Source organism: Ranitomeya imitator, chromosome 3 (genome assembly GCF_032444005.1).
Source record: "Ranitomeya imitator isolate aRanImi1 chromosome 3, aRanImi1.pri, whole genome shotgun sequence".
Lineage (NCBI taxonomy): Eukaryota > Metazoa > Chordata > Amphibia > Anura > Dendrobatidae > Ranitomeya > Ranitomeya imitator.
Window position 1 is genome coordinate 103293278 of NC_091284.1, and position 17649 is coordinate 103310926.

General features: G+C 45.9%; 1 protein-coding gene across 1 annotated transcript in view; it reads left to right on the forward strand.

Annotated features, from left to right (window-relative positions):
- Window positions 1-720: 720 nt before the first annotated feature.
- Window positions 721-17649, forward strand: part of HIP1 (huntingtin interacting protein 1) — a 174755-nt gene continuing 157826 nt past the window's right edge. Inside the window, exon 1 of the mRNA XM_069761248.1 lies at window positions 721-1422. Coding sequence (XP_069617349.1) covers window positions 1405-1422 — 18 coding nt within the window. The 5' untranslated portion in view covers window positions 721-1404. The remainder of the gene's footprint in view (window positions 1423-17649) is intronic.

Below are 17649 nucleotides of genomic sequence, written 5' to 3' on the forward strand. Positions count from 1 at the left end.
GTCTCCTCTCCCACCCGGGCTGTGGGGTCTCCTCTCCTCCTCTCCCACCCGGTCTGTGGGGTCTCCTCTCCCACTCGGGCTGTGGGGTCTCCTCTCCTACCCGGTCTGTGGGGTCTCCTCTCCCACCCGGGCTGTGGGGTCTCCTCTCCCACCCGGGCTGTGGGGTCTCCTCTCCCACCCGGGCTGTGGGGTCTCCTCTCCCACCCGGTCTGTGGGGTCTCCTCTCCCACCCGGGCTGTGGGGTCTCCTCTCCTACCCGGTCTGTGGGGTCTCCTCTCCCACCCGGGCTGTGGGGTCTCCTCTCCCACCCGGGCTGTGGGGTCTCCTCTTCTCCTCTCCCACCCGGGCTGGGGGGCTCTCCTCTCCCACCCGGGCTGTGGGGTCTCCTCTCCCACCTGGGCTGTGGGGTCTCCTCCTCTCCCACCCGGGCTGGGGGGCTCTCCTCTCCCACCCGGGCTGTGGGCTCTCCTCTCCTCCCCGGGCTGTGGGGTCTCCTCCTCTCCCACCTGGGCTGTGGGGTCTCCTCCTCTCCCACCCGGGCTGTGGGGTCTCCTCTCCCACCCGGGCTGGGGGGCTCTCCTCTCCCACCCGGGCTGTGGGCTCTCCTCTCCTCCCCGGTCTGTGGGGTCTCCTCTCCCACCTGGGCTGTGGGGTCTCCTCCTCTCCCACCCGGGCTGTGGGGTCTCCTCTCCCACCCGGGCTGGGGGGCTCTCCTCTCCCACCCGGGCTGGGGGGCTCTCCTCTCCCACCCGGGCTGTGGGCTCTCCTCTCCTCCCCGGTCTGTGGGGTCTCCTCTCCCACCTGGGCTGTGGGGTCTCCTCCTCTCCCACCCGGGCTGGGGGGCTCTCCTCTCCCACAATCCTCTCCCCTGGCTGTCTCCATCCTGCGCCCCTCCTCTCCGGGGCTGTCTCGGCCTCTCCCCCAGCAGCAGGAAGAGTTGACCGCCTGATGCCAGGCTGTGTGCCTTGTGGCCGGTTGCTGCAGGCAGTGCCAGGCTCCCTCCTCCATCCCTGTGTGTAGCCATCGATCTGCCGGCGTCTCTCCACCCTCGCCTGCTCTCTGCAGCACGCCCTGTGTGACTGTCTCAGCACCATCTGCCCGCTGCCCGCCACAGCTCCTGTTTACTTGTTTCTCCCCTTCTCCATCACTGTCTCTTCCTCATCACTTGTGAATACTTTATTTCTTCACCTTTTTGTTTTTGCAGAACACTTTGTTCTGTGTTGCCCCCCACAGCTGGAGCGCTGCCCCCTCTGGATGTTGGGCAGTGCCCCCTCTGGATGTTGGGGTGTGATAATGTTGTGTGATAACTCCTAAACTGCATTTTGGGCACTGGAGGTGGAGCTTGTACCCAACAGCAGCAACAAGGGGGTCGGCAAGTGGCCTGCAAGGGATCTCAGTGGAAAGATGGACGCTAGCAAAATGGTGAGTGGCTCCAGGACTGGACTATGGTATGAAATGCTGCAACTTTGTAACATGCACTGGTGGGGAGCACAGTGGGCTGGAGGGGGCAGGGATGGGGGCCAGACAGATGGTGTCCCCACACAAGAGCAGATGTAAACAAATGGCCCCCTCCTGCCCTGCTGCTTCTATAGAAAGTTACAGAGTCCTGTAGATGAGATCATCCCACCCCCCTAAACCTCAGCTATGTTGCCCCCTGATGCTGCCTGGACCACCAGGACACATTATCCCATTGTCTTGTAGCCATATATGAAGGTCTTTTATTGTCTTGTAAACATCTGACTTTGATTTTGGTTATTTTAGAACATCCGCGTGTGACCTGATACATTTTAGTCTATTTTTCTTACATTTCTTCGCTGTTTGCTATTTCGTCCGGCTTGTTTTGCTTTTTGTTGGTCATATAGTATTATGCTGCACTACTATATATAAAAAAAGAGCAAAAATCTGACAAATTCATGCTACATGAGACAGGATGCTCCATCAGGGGCTCGGCGGTGATTTCCGTCACTTGTCATGGCACACATTGTGCAGTTTCTTGTGTAAGGGACACAAACCCCTGATGGACCCCATTAAAGTCAATCGGTTCCGTCTGTTGCACGACAGATTTTACACAGCATCATGGCTTCTTACGAGTGGCGAGAACTAGGACAAGTGGAAACGGAGGTAATAAAGGACAGAAAGGGATTGTTAATAGATGTTGGAGCGATGTGTAATAGCGGCATACAAAGACGTTTCGCACTTGGGTAAAACCGTTCTTGTTATAGGAAAACTGCTAACAATCGCATCATTGTGTTTGGACTGTAGGAGATTTGTCCTTAAATGTAACAATTGTGGGAATAATGACTGAGAATAATCATTGATCATTCCCAGAACAGTTACATTAAATCACAGACGGATCGACGGAGAAGCGTGCACATTCATAGCTGGGAGTCACGTACCAGAAGTAGCAATCTGTTCCTGTTGTTACTATTAGGGATGATCAGATCCGTAGAGGTTCTGGTTTGTCGGGTACATGGTCGGTTCGGGTACCAGAACTCTACCGAAACTTGAACCAAACCCCGTAGAAGTCAATGGGGCCTCGAGCTTTGGCGCTGTAAAATGATCGTAGTAATCTCTCTCTCCTCCTGAAACTTCCGATCACTAAATTTTCAGAGTTTAGCACTGGCCTCTTTCTCTCCATCTCTCTAGGGAGAAGTCCGTGTTCGAGGTTCATTGCCAGACACAAGGTGTATGGTACGATCCCCAAACTTTACAGTTCGGGTTCACTCATCTCTAGTTACTATCTATTCAGAGATAGTAAATGTGATGGAACTAAAACAAGTTGAAAGAGACAGTCTCACCCAGCTCTTGGATATTCTTGCTAGGACCCCTGCCTGCCAGCCATTGTGGGAAACCACTAATCAGCTGCTCCCTTCCTGTTCATGGCTGAAGCTTCCCCGGTGTAAAGGTCTGTGCACATTTCATCTGAGCCTTACATTTGGAGTATAACTCAGGAAAAGCCCCCAGTATATACATCATCTGTATCCATATGGCTTCATTCACCCATCAGCAGATGATCAGGGTCCTTTTGCCCATGGCCCGGGGGTATTATTATTATTATTATTTATTATTATAGCGCCATTTATTCCATGACGCTTTACATGTGAGGAGGGGTATACATAATAAAAACAGGTACAATAATCTTAAATAATACAAGTCATAACTGGTACAGGAGGAGAGAGGACCCTGCCCGCGAGGGCTCACAATCTACAAGGGATGGGTGAGGATACAGTAGGTGAGGAATGGTGGTATGCATTTGCTTACATTTTTCAACTGGATAGGAAAACTCATCAAACTGTGCAATATACTTTTCTTTCCAACTTGACCCTATGGGTGACGTATGTCACTGTATGGCGAGTATTCCTTCCGGCATACACATCAGAAGATCTTTCCCATGGTGAGCACTGACAAAAGGCACTGACGCAGTGTGCACTAAGCAAGCAGTACAAAAAAAACAATCCAAAAGAAACATATATGATAACATTGTAAGAGTGATGGCATCTAAAAATGTGAAGTATAAATGTGGCTCAGCAAAAAAGAAAAAAAAAAAAAGAAAAAAAAAGAGCATGAACCGCACATCCCAAAATCATATGTTGATCTAAAGCCGCTAGGCAAAAATTAATATAACTGAATATGAGGTTTTCAGTTTAACATTCTGATCAGACTGTATGAAGCCCACTGCCCCTTCACGGCAAACCTCGTAGTGGGTCCTATCGCCCTAATGGAGCGGAGCCGTGCGGCGCCCACCGCCACAGCGGCCATGCACCAGCAGGGCGGACGGCCTGTTGCCCCACAGCACCCATGCTGCAAGACTGAGTCCCCATGACTCCAGACCGCGCCGCTCCACCAGCACAAACCCACAGCAACAATGGCCGCCACACAGCACCAACACCAAAATGAAAGGAGCACTTAAACTCACCTTCCTACAGCTCTTCAGTGAGAGCCAAAATGGGCTAGACCCCTTACTTAAATGTGGCTCAGGCCTTGAAAAATGTTGCTTTTAGTCCCAACTCTCAATACTTTTTGCTATTTTTTTTTTACTAAATATTTTGTTTTTTTTTAGGCATTTTTATATATGCGCACCAAATTGATAATGGCTTAAGCTTTGTTCAGTCTTTTTCAGTCATTGTTATTTATTAGGTTTGTTTGATAATATACAAGTGTTTTTTGTTATCCAGATGTTTTCAGCTAATTTATTAATAGCGTTTTCCACTAAAATAACAAACAGAGCAGTACTCACCCTTCCTGGGTCCAATGCCGGCTCCCCGCTGCTGCTCGGGTCTTGGTGTTTTAATCTGTTTGTCAGTCTAGGTATTTGGGATCCGTTTTCTTTGATTCATAAAGTAGAAGACTAGCATGACATTTAGAAGCTCTTTGAAAGGGTCATGCAATATTTTACTGAAAAGATGCACAAATAAACTAAAATAACAAGAAAACCCAGGCGTACTTGCGTTTTCAGCAAATCACTAATGACTGTTTTAACCCCTTAATCCCATATGACGTACTATCCCGTCCAGGTGACCTGGGACTTAATTCCCAGGGACGGGATACTACGTCATATGCGATCGGCCGCGCTCACGGGGGGAGCGCGGCCGATCGCGGCCGGGTGTCAGCTGCCTATCGCAGCTGACATCCGGCACTATGTGCCAGGAGCGGTCACGGACCGCTCCCGGCACATTAACCCCCGGCACACCGCGATCAAAGATGATCGCGGTGTGCCGGCGGTGCAGGGAAGCATCGTGCAGGGAGGGGGCTCCCTGCGGGCTTCCCTGAGACGATCGGTACACAGTGATGTACTCACCGTGTACCGAGCGTCTTCTCCCTGCAGTCCCCGGATCCAAAATGGCCGCCGGGCTGCATCAGGGTCCTGCAGGGAGCACTTCCGGGTCAGGATCAGGCTGCAGCTGCAGCTCTAATCCTGCCCGGCTGTATGTCAGATCACCGATCTAACAGAGTGCTGTGCACACTGTCAGATCGGTGATCTGTGATGTCCCCCCCTGGGACAAAGTGAAAAAGTAAAAAAAAAAATTTCCACACTTGTAAAAAAAAAAAAAAAAAAAATTCCTAAATAAAGCAGAAAAAAAAAAAAATATTATTCCCATAAATACATTTCTTTACCTAAAAAAAACCAAAAAAACAATAAAAGTACACATATTTAGTATCGCCGCATCCGTAACGACCCGACCTATAAAACTGGCCCACTAGTTAACCCCTTCAGTGAACACCGTAAGAAAAAAAAAAAAAAAACGAGCCAAAAAACAACGCTTTATTATCATAACGCTGAACAAAAAGTGAAATAACACGCGATCAAAAAGACGGATATAAATAACCATGGTACCTCTGAAAGCGTCATCTTGTCCCGCAAAAAACGAGCCGCCATATAGCATCATAACCAAAAAAATAAAAAAGTTATAGTCCTCAGAATAAAGCGATGCCAAAATAATTATTTTTTCTATAAAATAGCTTTTATCGTATAAAAGCGCCAAAACATAAAAAAATGATATAAATGAGGCATCGCTGTAATCGTACTGACCCGAAGAATAAAACTGCTTCATCAATTTTACCAAACGCGGAACGGTATAAACGCCTCCCCCAAAAGAAATTCATGAATAGCTGGTTTTTGGTCATTCTGCCTCACAAAAAATCGGAATAAAAAGCGATCAAAAACTGTCACGTGTCCGAAAATGTAACCGATAAAAACGTCAACTCGTCCCGTAAAAAACAAGACCTCACATGACTCTGTGGACCAAAATATGGAAAAATTATAGGTCTCAAAATGTGGAGACGCAAAAACTTTTTTGCTATAAAAAGCGTCTTTTAGTGTGTGACGGCTGCCAATCATAAAAATCCGATATAAAAAACGCTATAAAAGTAAATCAAACCCCCCTTCATCACCCCCTTAGTTAGGCTAGGTTCACATTGCGTTAATGGGTTAACGCTAACGGACAGCGTTGCACGGCGAAAATGTCACAATTAATGCCGTGCAACGGGTCCGTTAGCACAACCATTGACAGCAATGTGATTTTCGGGTGTAGCGCATCGCTAGAGCGTGCCATTTTCGGCTCGCGCTAGCAAGGTGCCATTCTTTTGTGGCGCGCCTCAGACGCTGCTTGCAGCGTCCGCGGCGCGCCCGAGGTCCGATCCCCGATCTTCCAGAACAGGGACGGTAACGCGACCACTAAACACGACACCTAAAAAGACATTGCGTTAGCGCAATCCGCTAGCGCTAAACGGATTTCCCTAACGCAATGTGAACCTAGCCTTAGGGAAAAATAATAAAATAAAAAAAAATGTATTTATTTCCATTTTCCCATTAGGGTTAGGGCTAGGGTTAGGGCTAGGGTTAGGGTTTGGATTACATTTACGGTTGGGATTAGGGTTGGGATTAGGGTTAGGGGTGTGTCAGGGTTAGGTGTGTGGTTAGGGTTACAGTTGGGATTAGGGTTAGGGGTGCGTTTGGATTAGGGTTTCACTTATAATTGGGGGGTTTCCACTGTTTAGGCACATCAGGGGCTCTCCAAACGCGACATGGCGTCCGATCTCAATTCCAGCCAATTCTGCATTGAAAAAGTAAAACAGTGCTCCTTCACTTCCGAGCTCTCCCGTGCGCCCAAACAGGGGTTTACCCCAACATATGGGGTATCATCGTACTCGAGACAAATTGGACAACAACTTTTTGAGTCCAAGTTCTCTTGTTATCCTTGGGAAAATAAAAATTTGGGGGGCTAAAAATCATTTTTGTGGGAAAAAAAAGGTTTTTATTTTCACGGCTCTGCGTTGTAAACTGTAGTGAAACACTTGGGGGTTCAAAGTTTTCACAACACATCTAGATAAGTTCCGTGGGAGGTCTAGTTTCCAATATGAGGTCACTTGTGGGTGGTTTGTACTGTTTGGGTACATCAGGGGCTCTGCAAATGCAACGTGACTCCTGCAGACCAATCCATCTAAGTCTGCATTCCAAATGGCGCTCCTTCCCTTCCGAGCTCTGCCATGCGCCCAAACAGTGGTTCCCCCCCACATATGGGGTATCAGCGTACTCAGGACAAATTGGACAACAACTTTTGGGGTCCAATTTATTCTGTTACCCTTGTGAAAATACAAAACTGGGGGCTAAAAAATAATTTTTGCGAAAAAAAAAAAAAATTATTTTAACGGCTCTGCGTTATAAACTGTAGTGAAACACTTGGGGGTTCAAAGCTCTCAAAACACATCTAGATAAGTTCCTTAGGGGGTCTAGTTTCCAAAATGGTGTCACTTGTGGGGGGTTTTAATGTTTAGGCACATCAGGGGCTCTCCAAACCAACATGGCGTCCCATCTTAATTCCAGTCAATTTTGCATTGAAAAGTCAAATGGCGCTCCTTCCCTTCCGAGCTCTGCTATGCACCCAAAAAGTGGTTTATCCCCACATATGGGGTATCGTCGCACTCAGGACAAATTGCACAACAACTTTTGTGGTCTAATTTCTTCTCTTACCCTTGGGAAAATAAAAAATTGGGGGCGAAAAGATCATTTTTGTGAAAAAATAATATTTTTTTGTTTTTACGGCTCTGCATTATAAACTTCTGTGAAGCACTTGTTGGGTCAAAGTGCTCACCACACATCTAGATAAGTTCCTTAAGGGGTCTACTTTTCAAAATGGTGTCACTTGTGAGGGGTTCCAATGTTTAGGCACACCAGGGGCTCTCCAAACGCAACATGGCGTCCCATCTCAATTCCAGTCAATTTTGCATTGAAAAGTCAAATGGCGCTCCTTTCCTTCCGAGCTCTGCCATGCGCCCAAACAGTGGTTTACCCCCACATATGGGGTATCGTCGCACTCAGGACAAATTGCACAACATCTTTTGTGGTCTAATTTCTTCTCTTACCCTTGGGAAAATAAAAAATTGGTGGCGAAAAGATTATTTTTGTGAAAAAATATGATTTTTTATTTTAACGGCTCTGCATTATAAACTTCTGTGAAGCACGTGTTGGGTCAAAGTGCTCACCACACCTCTAGATAAGTTCCTTAAGGGGTCTACTTTCCAAAATGGTGTCACTTGTGGGGATTTCAATGTTTAGGCACATCAGGGGCTCTCCAAACGCAACATGGCATCATATCTCAATTCCAGTCAATTTTGCATTGAAAAGTAAAATGGCGCTCCTTCCCTTCCGAGCTCTGCCATACGCCCAAACAATGGTTTACACCCATATATGGGGTATCAGCGTACTCAGGACAAATAGGCCAACAATTTTTGAGGTCCAATTTCTTCTATTACTCTTGGGAAAATAAAAAATTGGGGGCGAAAAGATCATTTTTGTGAAAAAATATGATTTTTATTTTTACGGCTCTGCATTATAAACTTCTGTGAAGCAATTGGTGGGCCAAAGTGGTCACCACACATCTACATAAGTTCCTTAGGGTGTCTACTTTCCAAAATGGTGTCACTTGTGGGGGGTTTCAATGTTTAGGCACATGAGGGGCTCTCCAAACGCAACATGGCGTCCCATCTCAATTCCTGTCAATTTTGCATTGAAAAGTCAAATGGCGCTCCTTTCCTTCCGAGCTCTGCCATGCACCCAAACAGTGGTTTACCCCCACATATGGGGTATCAGCGTACTCAGTACAGATTGTACAACAATGTTTGGCATCCATTTTATCCTGTTACCCTTGGTAAAATAAAACAAATTGGAGCTGAAATAAATTTAGTGTGAAAAAAAGTTAAATATTCATTTTTATTTAAACATTCCAAAAATTCCTGTGAAACCCCTGAAGGGTTAATAAACTTCTTGAATGTGGTTTTGAGCACCTTGAGGGGTGCAGTTTTTAGAATGGTGTCACACTTGGGTATTTTCTATCATATAGACCCCTCAAAATGACATCAAATGAGATGTGGTCCCTAAAAAAAAATGGAGTTGTAAAAATGAGAAATTTCTGGTCAACTTTTAACCCTTATAACTCCCTAACAAAAAAAAATTTTGGTTCCAAAATTGTGCTGATGTAAAGTAGACATGTGGGAAAGGTTACTTGTTAAGTATTTTGCGTGACATATCTCTGTGATTTAAGGGCATAAAAATTTAAAGTTGGAAAATTGCGAAATTTTCTAAATTTTCGCCAAATTTCCGTTTTTTTCACAAATAAACGCAAGTTATATCGAATAAATGTTACCACTAAAATGAAGTACAATATGTCACGAGAAAACAATGTCAGAATCGCCAAGATCCGTTGAAGCATTCCAGAGTTATAACCTCATAAAGGGACAGTGGCCAGAATTGTAAAAATTGGCCCGGTCATTAACGTGCAAACCACCCTCGGGGCTTAAGGGGTTAATGAATTTGACACAAAGTCTGCAAATGCAAAACGAAGACAAGGCGAAAAAGCTGCAAATGATGAAATAAAGTTTTTGATCATGGAGACATTACATTGTTGGAGGAAGTGAATTACAGCATGCCTTAGCACAGAGGTCCCCAATGTTTCTGGCCTTGAGAGCCACAGTCAGCTCTTAGAGAGGGTCATGAGCCGCAGTCAGCTCTGAGAGAGGGTCATGAGCCACATCCAGCCTTGAGAGAGGGTCATAAGCCACATTCAGCTCCTGCCCCCCTCAAAATAGTGGCAACCAAAGCCTCCATTACAGGCATAATGGTAACCAAAGCTTTTCCACAAAAATCAATCATCGCAAAGCAGTATACAAAGATCCAAGGGTTCCTACATTACCCCCATTCAGTATTCTCCTATAAAGCACTCCCAAAACACTGTCGTATCCAGCTTCAAACACCTCCTCTGACAGGTGGTGTCATCTTGTCTCCAGCGTACCATGCTTAAATCATCTCAAAACCCTAAGGGTACCGTCACACAGTGGCACTTTGATCGCTAGGACAGCACGATCCGTGACGTTCCAGCGATATCCTTACGATCTCGCTGTGTCTGACACGCTACTGCGATCAGGGACCCCGCTGAGAATCGTACGTCGTAGCAGATCGTTTGAAACTTTCTTTCGTCGCTGGATCTCCCGCTGATATCGCTGAATCGGCGTGTGTGACGCCGATTCAGCGATGTCTTCACTGGTAACCAGGGTAAATATCGGGCTACTAAGCACAGGGCTGCGCTTAGTAACCCGATGTTTACCCTGGTTACCAGCGTAAACGTAAAAAAAACAAACACTTCATACTTACCTTCCGTGTCTGTCCTCCGGCGCTGTGCTTCTCTGCACTGGCTGTGAGCGCCGGCCAGCCGGAAAGCACAGCGGTGACGTCACCTCTCTGCTTTACGGCTGACCGGCGCTGACAGTGCAGAGGAAAGCACAGCGCCGGAGGACAGACACGGAAGGTAAGTATGTAGTGTTTTTTTTTTTACGTTTACGCTGGTAACCAGGGTAAACATCGGGTTACTAAGCGCAGCCACATGGGTCCGCGAGCCACATGTGGCTCCCGAGCTACAAGTTGGAGACCCCTGCTTAGCATGATCAGAAGAACATTCACGATGACGGGGAGGTACAGAGGACATACCCTGGTGGCCATTTTATTGGAGACAACTCTCCTCTGGCTTTCACAATAATATCATGTCCATTATGTGTTGGAAGCTTTCTGCATTAACATTGGTGCTGCAGACAGGATAGCTTCTCAGATGGAGCAGGGGAGGACACATCACTAGGACAACCTGGGCATCTGCAAAGGGACCCAAGGTTGGCCCACTTCTACCTTCAAACCAGGTGGAATTGTGAACTATGATGACTTATTGGACCCATATATTGTTCTTCCACATAGGCCTCCTTCTGTGTGTCTTGCTCCTGAGATGGAGGTACTGACTAGTGTTCCCTCTACTGGTGCGCCACCATGCTTTTTTCTGGTCTTAGGCTACTTTCACATTAGCGTCGGTACGGGGCCGTCGCGCTGCGTTGGCCCGACGTACCGACGCATATTGTGCAAGCGCCGCACAACGGGCATTTTTCCAGCGCATCCGCTGCCCCATTATGAGTTGCGGGGAGGTGGGGGCGGACAAAATGCAGCAAAAAACGTTACATGTAACGTTTTTTGCTGCCGACGGTCCGCCACAACACGGCGCAACCGTCACATGACGGTTGCGACGTGTAGCAAAGCATCGCAATGCGACGCTAATGTTAGTCAATGGAGAAAAACGCATCCTGCAAGCAATTTTGCATAGGCTTTGTTGGCATTCCTGTACTCGTAACCGTCTTTGCAATTCTGTGAACGTCTTTTTCAAGGAGGATTTTTTATGTATTTATTTTTTTGCATTTAGCTTAAAAGACAAAATAAATGTATTGTTTACATATGTATATGCAGAAATCATACCAAAAAATACTGTTTGTTTCACAAAGTACAGGGCTGCAATACATACAGCAATATTTACTTTAAAAATAAAGTTATGGCTCCTATGACTATGAATATTGTAAGGTGAAAATGAAAAACATAATCTTCTAGTCATCTGAACAGTATAGCGCCAAAGTTTCCTTCTGAAAAAAGGATTGAATTACAGAATGTCTGGCATATAGCTGCATATCTTTTTTAGAATGTGTGCACACATGGTGAGTTTTTAATCGTTTGGTTGCATGCATGTATACTATTTTATGTATATTCTTATGTATGAAACCCTTTGGCCATTAACATTGATCTCTCTTGATTTGGAGTGATGCTGTGACATGTTGTCCTGCTCCTCGGAAGTATCGTGCATTTGTCCCATCAGAATATCACACATGCTGGGTGTCGTAGGCTAGCCCACTTTTCATGGGACATTGCTCAACTCCCTCACTGCTCCACTCAGCAGCTGCCAAGCCTGACATGCCCTGAACCAACTATTCTACTCTGTCCTGGAGATGTTCTACAGCAGTGTTCCCCAACTCTGGTCCTCAGGGGCCACCAACAGGTCCTGTTTTCAGGATTTGTTTAGCATTGTACAGGTGATAATTGCAACACCTAGACAGCAAAAGTTCCATCGCCTTGTGCAATACCGAGGAAATCCTGAAAACATGACCTTTTGTTGGCTTTTGAGGACCGGAGTTGGGGAACACAGTTCTACAGGATAAAGATTTTGGGACTGTGAAGGCTTAGGACAATAAGGATAGTCCACTGCCATGTTCCTGGAACCAATCCATAACTATATGAACCTTGTAATTTTGTTATTGTCCTGCTGAAAATGTCCTTCTGGCTTGAAGGGATGAACTTGGTGGGCGACAAACCTTAGGTGAACCATACTGTCCAAACGTCACAGTCATTGGAGAACCCCAGGTGTGCCCCACACCATTACTTCTGAACTGTTGACACCTGACAGGAAGAGTTTATTTATCCATACTACTTGTGCCAAATTCTGACCCAACAGAATAGGGTAACTGGATTAATCTGACCAGGCAATGTTTTTCTACTAAGTGATCCATCTTTACGCTTTTTTTTTTACCACTGGAGTCTTATCTTTCTGTTTCTCCTAGCTGGTCCGCTGCTGTTTTAGCCAATATGTTTTAAGGAGTGAGACCTTGTAATTCTGCACAAGTTCCTTGGAGCACCAGCGTTGTATTCAGCTGGAGTTTTCTTGACTGTGCACCTTATGGTCTGCAGAACTATATTTGACATTCTCCTCTGACCCCTTTTGTCAATTAGTTTTTTTATGTCCACAGGATCCCCTTTTTGTTTGATGTTTTTCCTTGATCACACCATTCTCAGTTATACTGTCGACACATTTCTATTAAGGTACCGTCACACTAGACGATATCGCTAGCGATCCGTGACGTTGCAGCGTCCTCGCTAGTGATATCGTCCAGTGTGACAGGCAGCAGCGATCAGGCCCCTGCTGTGCTGTCGCTGGTCGGGGAAGAAAGTCCAGAACTTTATTTCGTCGCTGGACTCCCCGCAGACATCGCTGAATCGGCGTGACACCGATTCAGCGATGTCTTCACTGGTAACCAGGGTAAACATCGGGTAACTAAGCGCAGGGCCGCGCTTAGTAACCCGATGTTTACCCTGGTTACCATCCTAAAAGTAAAAAAAACAAACAGTACATACTTACCTACTGCTGTCTGTCCTCCGGCGCTGTGCTCTGCACTCCTCCTGTACTGGCTGTGAGCGTCGGTCAGCCGGAAAGCAGAGCGGTGACGTCACCGCTCTGCTTTCCGGCCGCTGTGCTCACAGCCAGTACAGGAGGAGTGCAGAGCACAGCGCCGGAGGACAGACAGCAGTAGGTAAGTATGTACTGTTTGTTTTTTTTACTTTTAGGATGGTAACCAGGGTAAACATCGGGTTACTAAGCGCGGCCCTGCGCTTAGTTACCCGATGTTTACCCTGGTTACCGGCATCGTTGGTCGCTGGAGAGCGGTCTGTGTGACAGCTCTCCAGCGACCAAACAGCGACGCTGCAGCAATCCGAATCGTTGTCGGTATCGCTGCAGCGTCGCTAAGTGTGACGGTACCTTAAGGCCACGTTCACACGTTCAGTATTTGGTCAGTATTTCACCTCAGTATTTGTAAGCCAAAACCAGGAGAGGAACAATGAGAGGAAAAGTATAATAGAAACACATGCACCACTTCTGTATTTATCACCCACTCCTGGTTTTGGCTTACAGATACTGAGGTAAAATACTGACCAAATACTCAACGTGTGAACGTGGCCTAAGAAAACCCAAAAGATTGCCAATTAATGAAATAGTCCAGTAATGATGACCATGTGCCCGTTTGAAGCCACTCACATCGCTCAACTTAGCACTCCACTGTAAATGTTGTATTAGTACATTATGTCATTTACTTAAAAGACCATTCATGTAATACATAGATGACCAAAGTCTACCAAAGTGAAAGCCGCTGATTGTTATTGGGTCCCCAGTGGTCTTAATTTATCAAAAAATCATGAGCTCATCACTAACATCATAAGTAAACATGTAACTGTATAACTAGCCCCTGAGAACTTGGTTCAGGCTTCTATGAGATTAGAGCACTATTCCCTTAATGTTTGCACTTCAATTTGTAAGAAAAAGGAGGAAATGATGTCTCCAAGAATATGGATCATGTGGTTTTATATGGATTAGTAGAAATTAATGTTGCACTTTTGATCCTTATTTGGAAATGTTTTAAAGATGTCTTAGAATAAAGTCACTCACATTCTAGAAATTCGTGCAACACTTTCAGACTTTTAGGGGAATTTGTAAATTCTTATTTACTGTATTTAGTGGTTGGTATTTCCTTATATGATAGTGGGTCATTGTTATTTTAGGTCTTCTGTGAGAACACAGTGTTCCACTCAGCTATTCATTGGTGTCAGAGACAAACAATGCCTATTTGCTCTATTAGGGCATGAGTAGAGTCCCTTGAACAAGCCTTTCCCTAGATCGAAGAGCTAGATCGAAGAGCAACTGTATTGTGGATCCCACTCTGGAAAATTCAGCCCATTTAAGCATGCAATTAAATGGCAAGCATTAAGGGGCTTATTCAGGACTTTTCTTTCTATCTGGTGCTAAGCACTTATCGGCAGGTAGTTGCTAACTACCTGTCTGTTTTGCCGTGTGGTGATCTCTCCTGGCCCAGGGCAGCTATGGACCATTCCTGGTAGTTATTTTCCAATTTCCTGACATAGCAGCTGTCACGATTCATTATGGGATTCGCGGCAGCTTTGGTTCTAATGTAAATGTTGTTTTTTCCTTTTGGTCCAGCAAGAGCTAATGTCAGAATCTTGCTGGCAGCTTCTTTTAGGATGGTCAGCTGATGTTGGTTGGTAACCACTCCCACCTTCCTTTAAATAGTCACATGACCCATCAGCTGACCGTCGGTAATAGAGTTATTCCATACAGACCAGCTTGGAGTGAGGAGCTCTCCTGCGTTGGTGGTTTTTGCTGCAGCTGTGGGAGTTCAGATTCCTGGTGATGTTTTCTATGCTGCTGTGGAACTTAGCAGTAGAGAATATTGTCCCTATTATTTGGCTGTCCCACGTTTGTCTTTTCTCCTTTGTATTGCCATCTGCAGTGGTGAGACAATATAACCTTCTGATGACGGCCATCAGTCAGGACTTTGTGTGCCACTCCTGACATACCGTAAGCACTGCCTAGATCCAAATAATTCTCTACAAATTAAAAATAAAAAAGGTATTTATGGTAAAGTTGATTTAATTACTTTTGAGCCCTTGAAATGAGAAAGCTTAGATGACAAAACTGGAGCAAATTCAGAGAAGAGCTACCAGGATGGTGAGCGAACTGCAAAGTATGTCCCACGAGGAACGGTTAGAGGATCTTGGAATGTTTAGCCTGCAAAATGAAGGTTAAGAGAAGACTTGATAGCTGTCTACAAATATCTGCAGAGATGTCACAGTGTAGAGGGATCATCCTTATTCTCATCTGCACATGGAAACACGAGAAGTAATGGAATGAAACTGAAAGGGAGAAGATACAGATTAGATATTAGAAAAACACTTGTGAGGGTGATCAATGAGTGGAACAGGCTGCCACGAGAGGTGGTGAGTTCTCCTTCAATGGAAGTCTTCAAACAGAGGCTGGACAGACATCTGTACGAGATGTTTAATGAATCCTGCATTGAGCAGGGGGTTGCATACGATGACCATGGAGGACCCTTTCAACTCTAACATTCTGTGATTCTATGGCTTTGTAGAAAAATGGTGGCACTTCCTAATCGTTTCACTGGATATTTTTGTTGAACCCCTTTAATTACACCTGAAAGTCTACACCTCAATTCTATCTCAGCCGCTTCATTTAAAATCCAAAATGGTGGCATGAAAAGCCCAAATCACAAAGATACGGTCACTGTCCAAATATCTCTGGAGCTAACTATAATACTAAGATTATACATATTTGTACAACAGGAAGGATAATTTCTTATAAGTTATGTAATCTGTGGTTCCCACCACTACAAGTCTCAGCATGGCTTCCCAGACACCTTAATAGTATGACATGTAGAAACCTGTCTCTCCTCCGCAGCTATAGAATACCATTAGAACGGCTTCTTTCAGGAGCAGACACTGGAAAAATCTTGGGACCAGATAAGAAATAGAAAATAAAGACTGTTTTTCCTGGGCTGGGAGTTTGTATAAAAGGAGACAAAATAAGACTCAGTGTGCACGAATGCTGTACCCACCGCTAAAGCCACATAGGAGATGTTGAGGGGAAGCATAAAATGTCATTGTAGCACGTAGCCTTCATGTTTATACTATGCAGGATAGGTAATATACCGTATGTCTAATCAAGGGGAATCCTATCAAGCTTGGGATGAATAAGACCGGTGGACGGCACAACACACACAAACAACAGGATGGAAAAAGGGAGCGGAACCCCCCGCTTCACTGAAAAAGACCTTTAGGCCATGTTCACACAGTGCGTTTTTAACTGCGGAACCGCCACGATTTTGCCGCTGAGGGTCCGCAGCTGTTTTCCATGCAGGGTACAGTACAATGTACCCTATGGAAAACAGGAACCACTGTGCACATGATGCGTAAATTAACTAAAAAAGCCGCGCTGAATAGCTGCGGTAAAAAAGAAGTACCATGTCACTTCTTTTTGCGGAACTGCAGCGGTTCTGCACCCATAGACCTCCATTGTGAGGGTCAAACCCGCAGTAAAACCCGCAGACGAAAAAAATATCTGCGGGTTTTCTGCGGTTTGTGGTGCAGAACCGCTGCAGCAGGAAGTGCGTGGGCGGAGTGTGGCTGCCCCCCCGTGCCCCAATCCCACCCCCCCATGCTCCGATGCCACCCCCCCCCCGTGCTCCGACGCCCCCCCGTGCCCTCATCTCCCCTCTTATACTTACCGGGCCTCCCGGTGTCCGTCCGGCCGTCTTCTCCCTGGGCGCCGCCATCTTCCAAAATGGCGGGCGCATGCGCAGTGCGCCCACCGAATCTGCCGGCAGATTCGTTCCAGGCACATTTTGATCACTGTGATAACCTCACAGTGATCAAAATAAAAAAAAGGTAAATGACCCCCCCCCTTTATCACCCCCATAGGTAGTAAAAATAATAAAATAAAGAATTCCCCCCCCCCCACTACAGTTAGAACTAGGGTTAGGGTTAGGGGTAGGGTTAGGGGTAGGGTTAGGGGTAGGGTTAGGGGTAGGGTTAGGGTATTTTCAGCCATTTTAACCCTAAAAAAACTTCCTAGAAAACACACAGACTCTGCAGAGAACACTGCATAAAAAAACGCACTACAAACCGCATCAAAAAACGCATCAAAAAACGCACCAAAAACGCACCAAAAAACGCACCTGCGTTTTCTGCCAAGAGCTGCGGTTTTTAGTGCAGAAAAAACAGCAGGGAAATCAGGAACGTGTGAACATGGCCTTAGATAGATTTAGCAAACTCTGAAGTTTTGGTATATTTTTTAGTGTTCAGAGACACCTGCACAAATATGGCCTTCATGGAAGCGTCATCAGAAGAAAACCTCTCTTGCGTCCTCACCATAAAATTTAGCATCAGAGGTATGCAAAATAACTTTTAAACAAGTCTGATGCATTTTGGAAACGAGTCCTGTGGACCGATGAGGTTAAAATAGAACTCTTTGGCCACAATGATCAAGGGCATGTGTGGAGAAAAAAGGACACAGAATTTCAGGAAAGGACAACCATTAAGCATGGGGGAGGATCAATCTTGCTTTGGGGTTGTGTTGCAGCCAATGGCACGGAAAACAAATTCTTGATGGGATAGTGATGGGTATTCCAATAAGGCACCTGCTGGTGGTACCA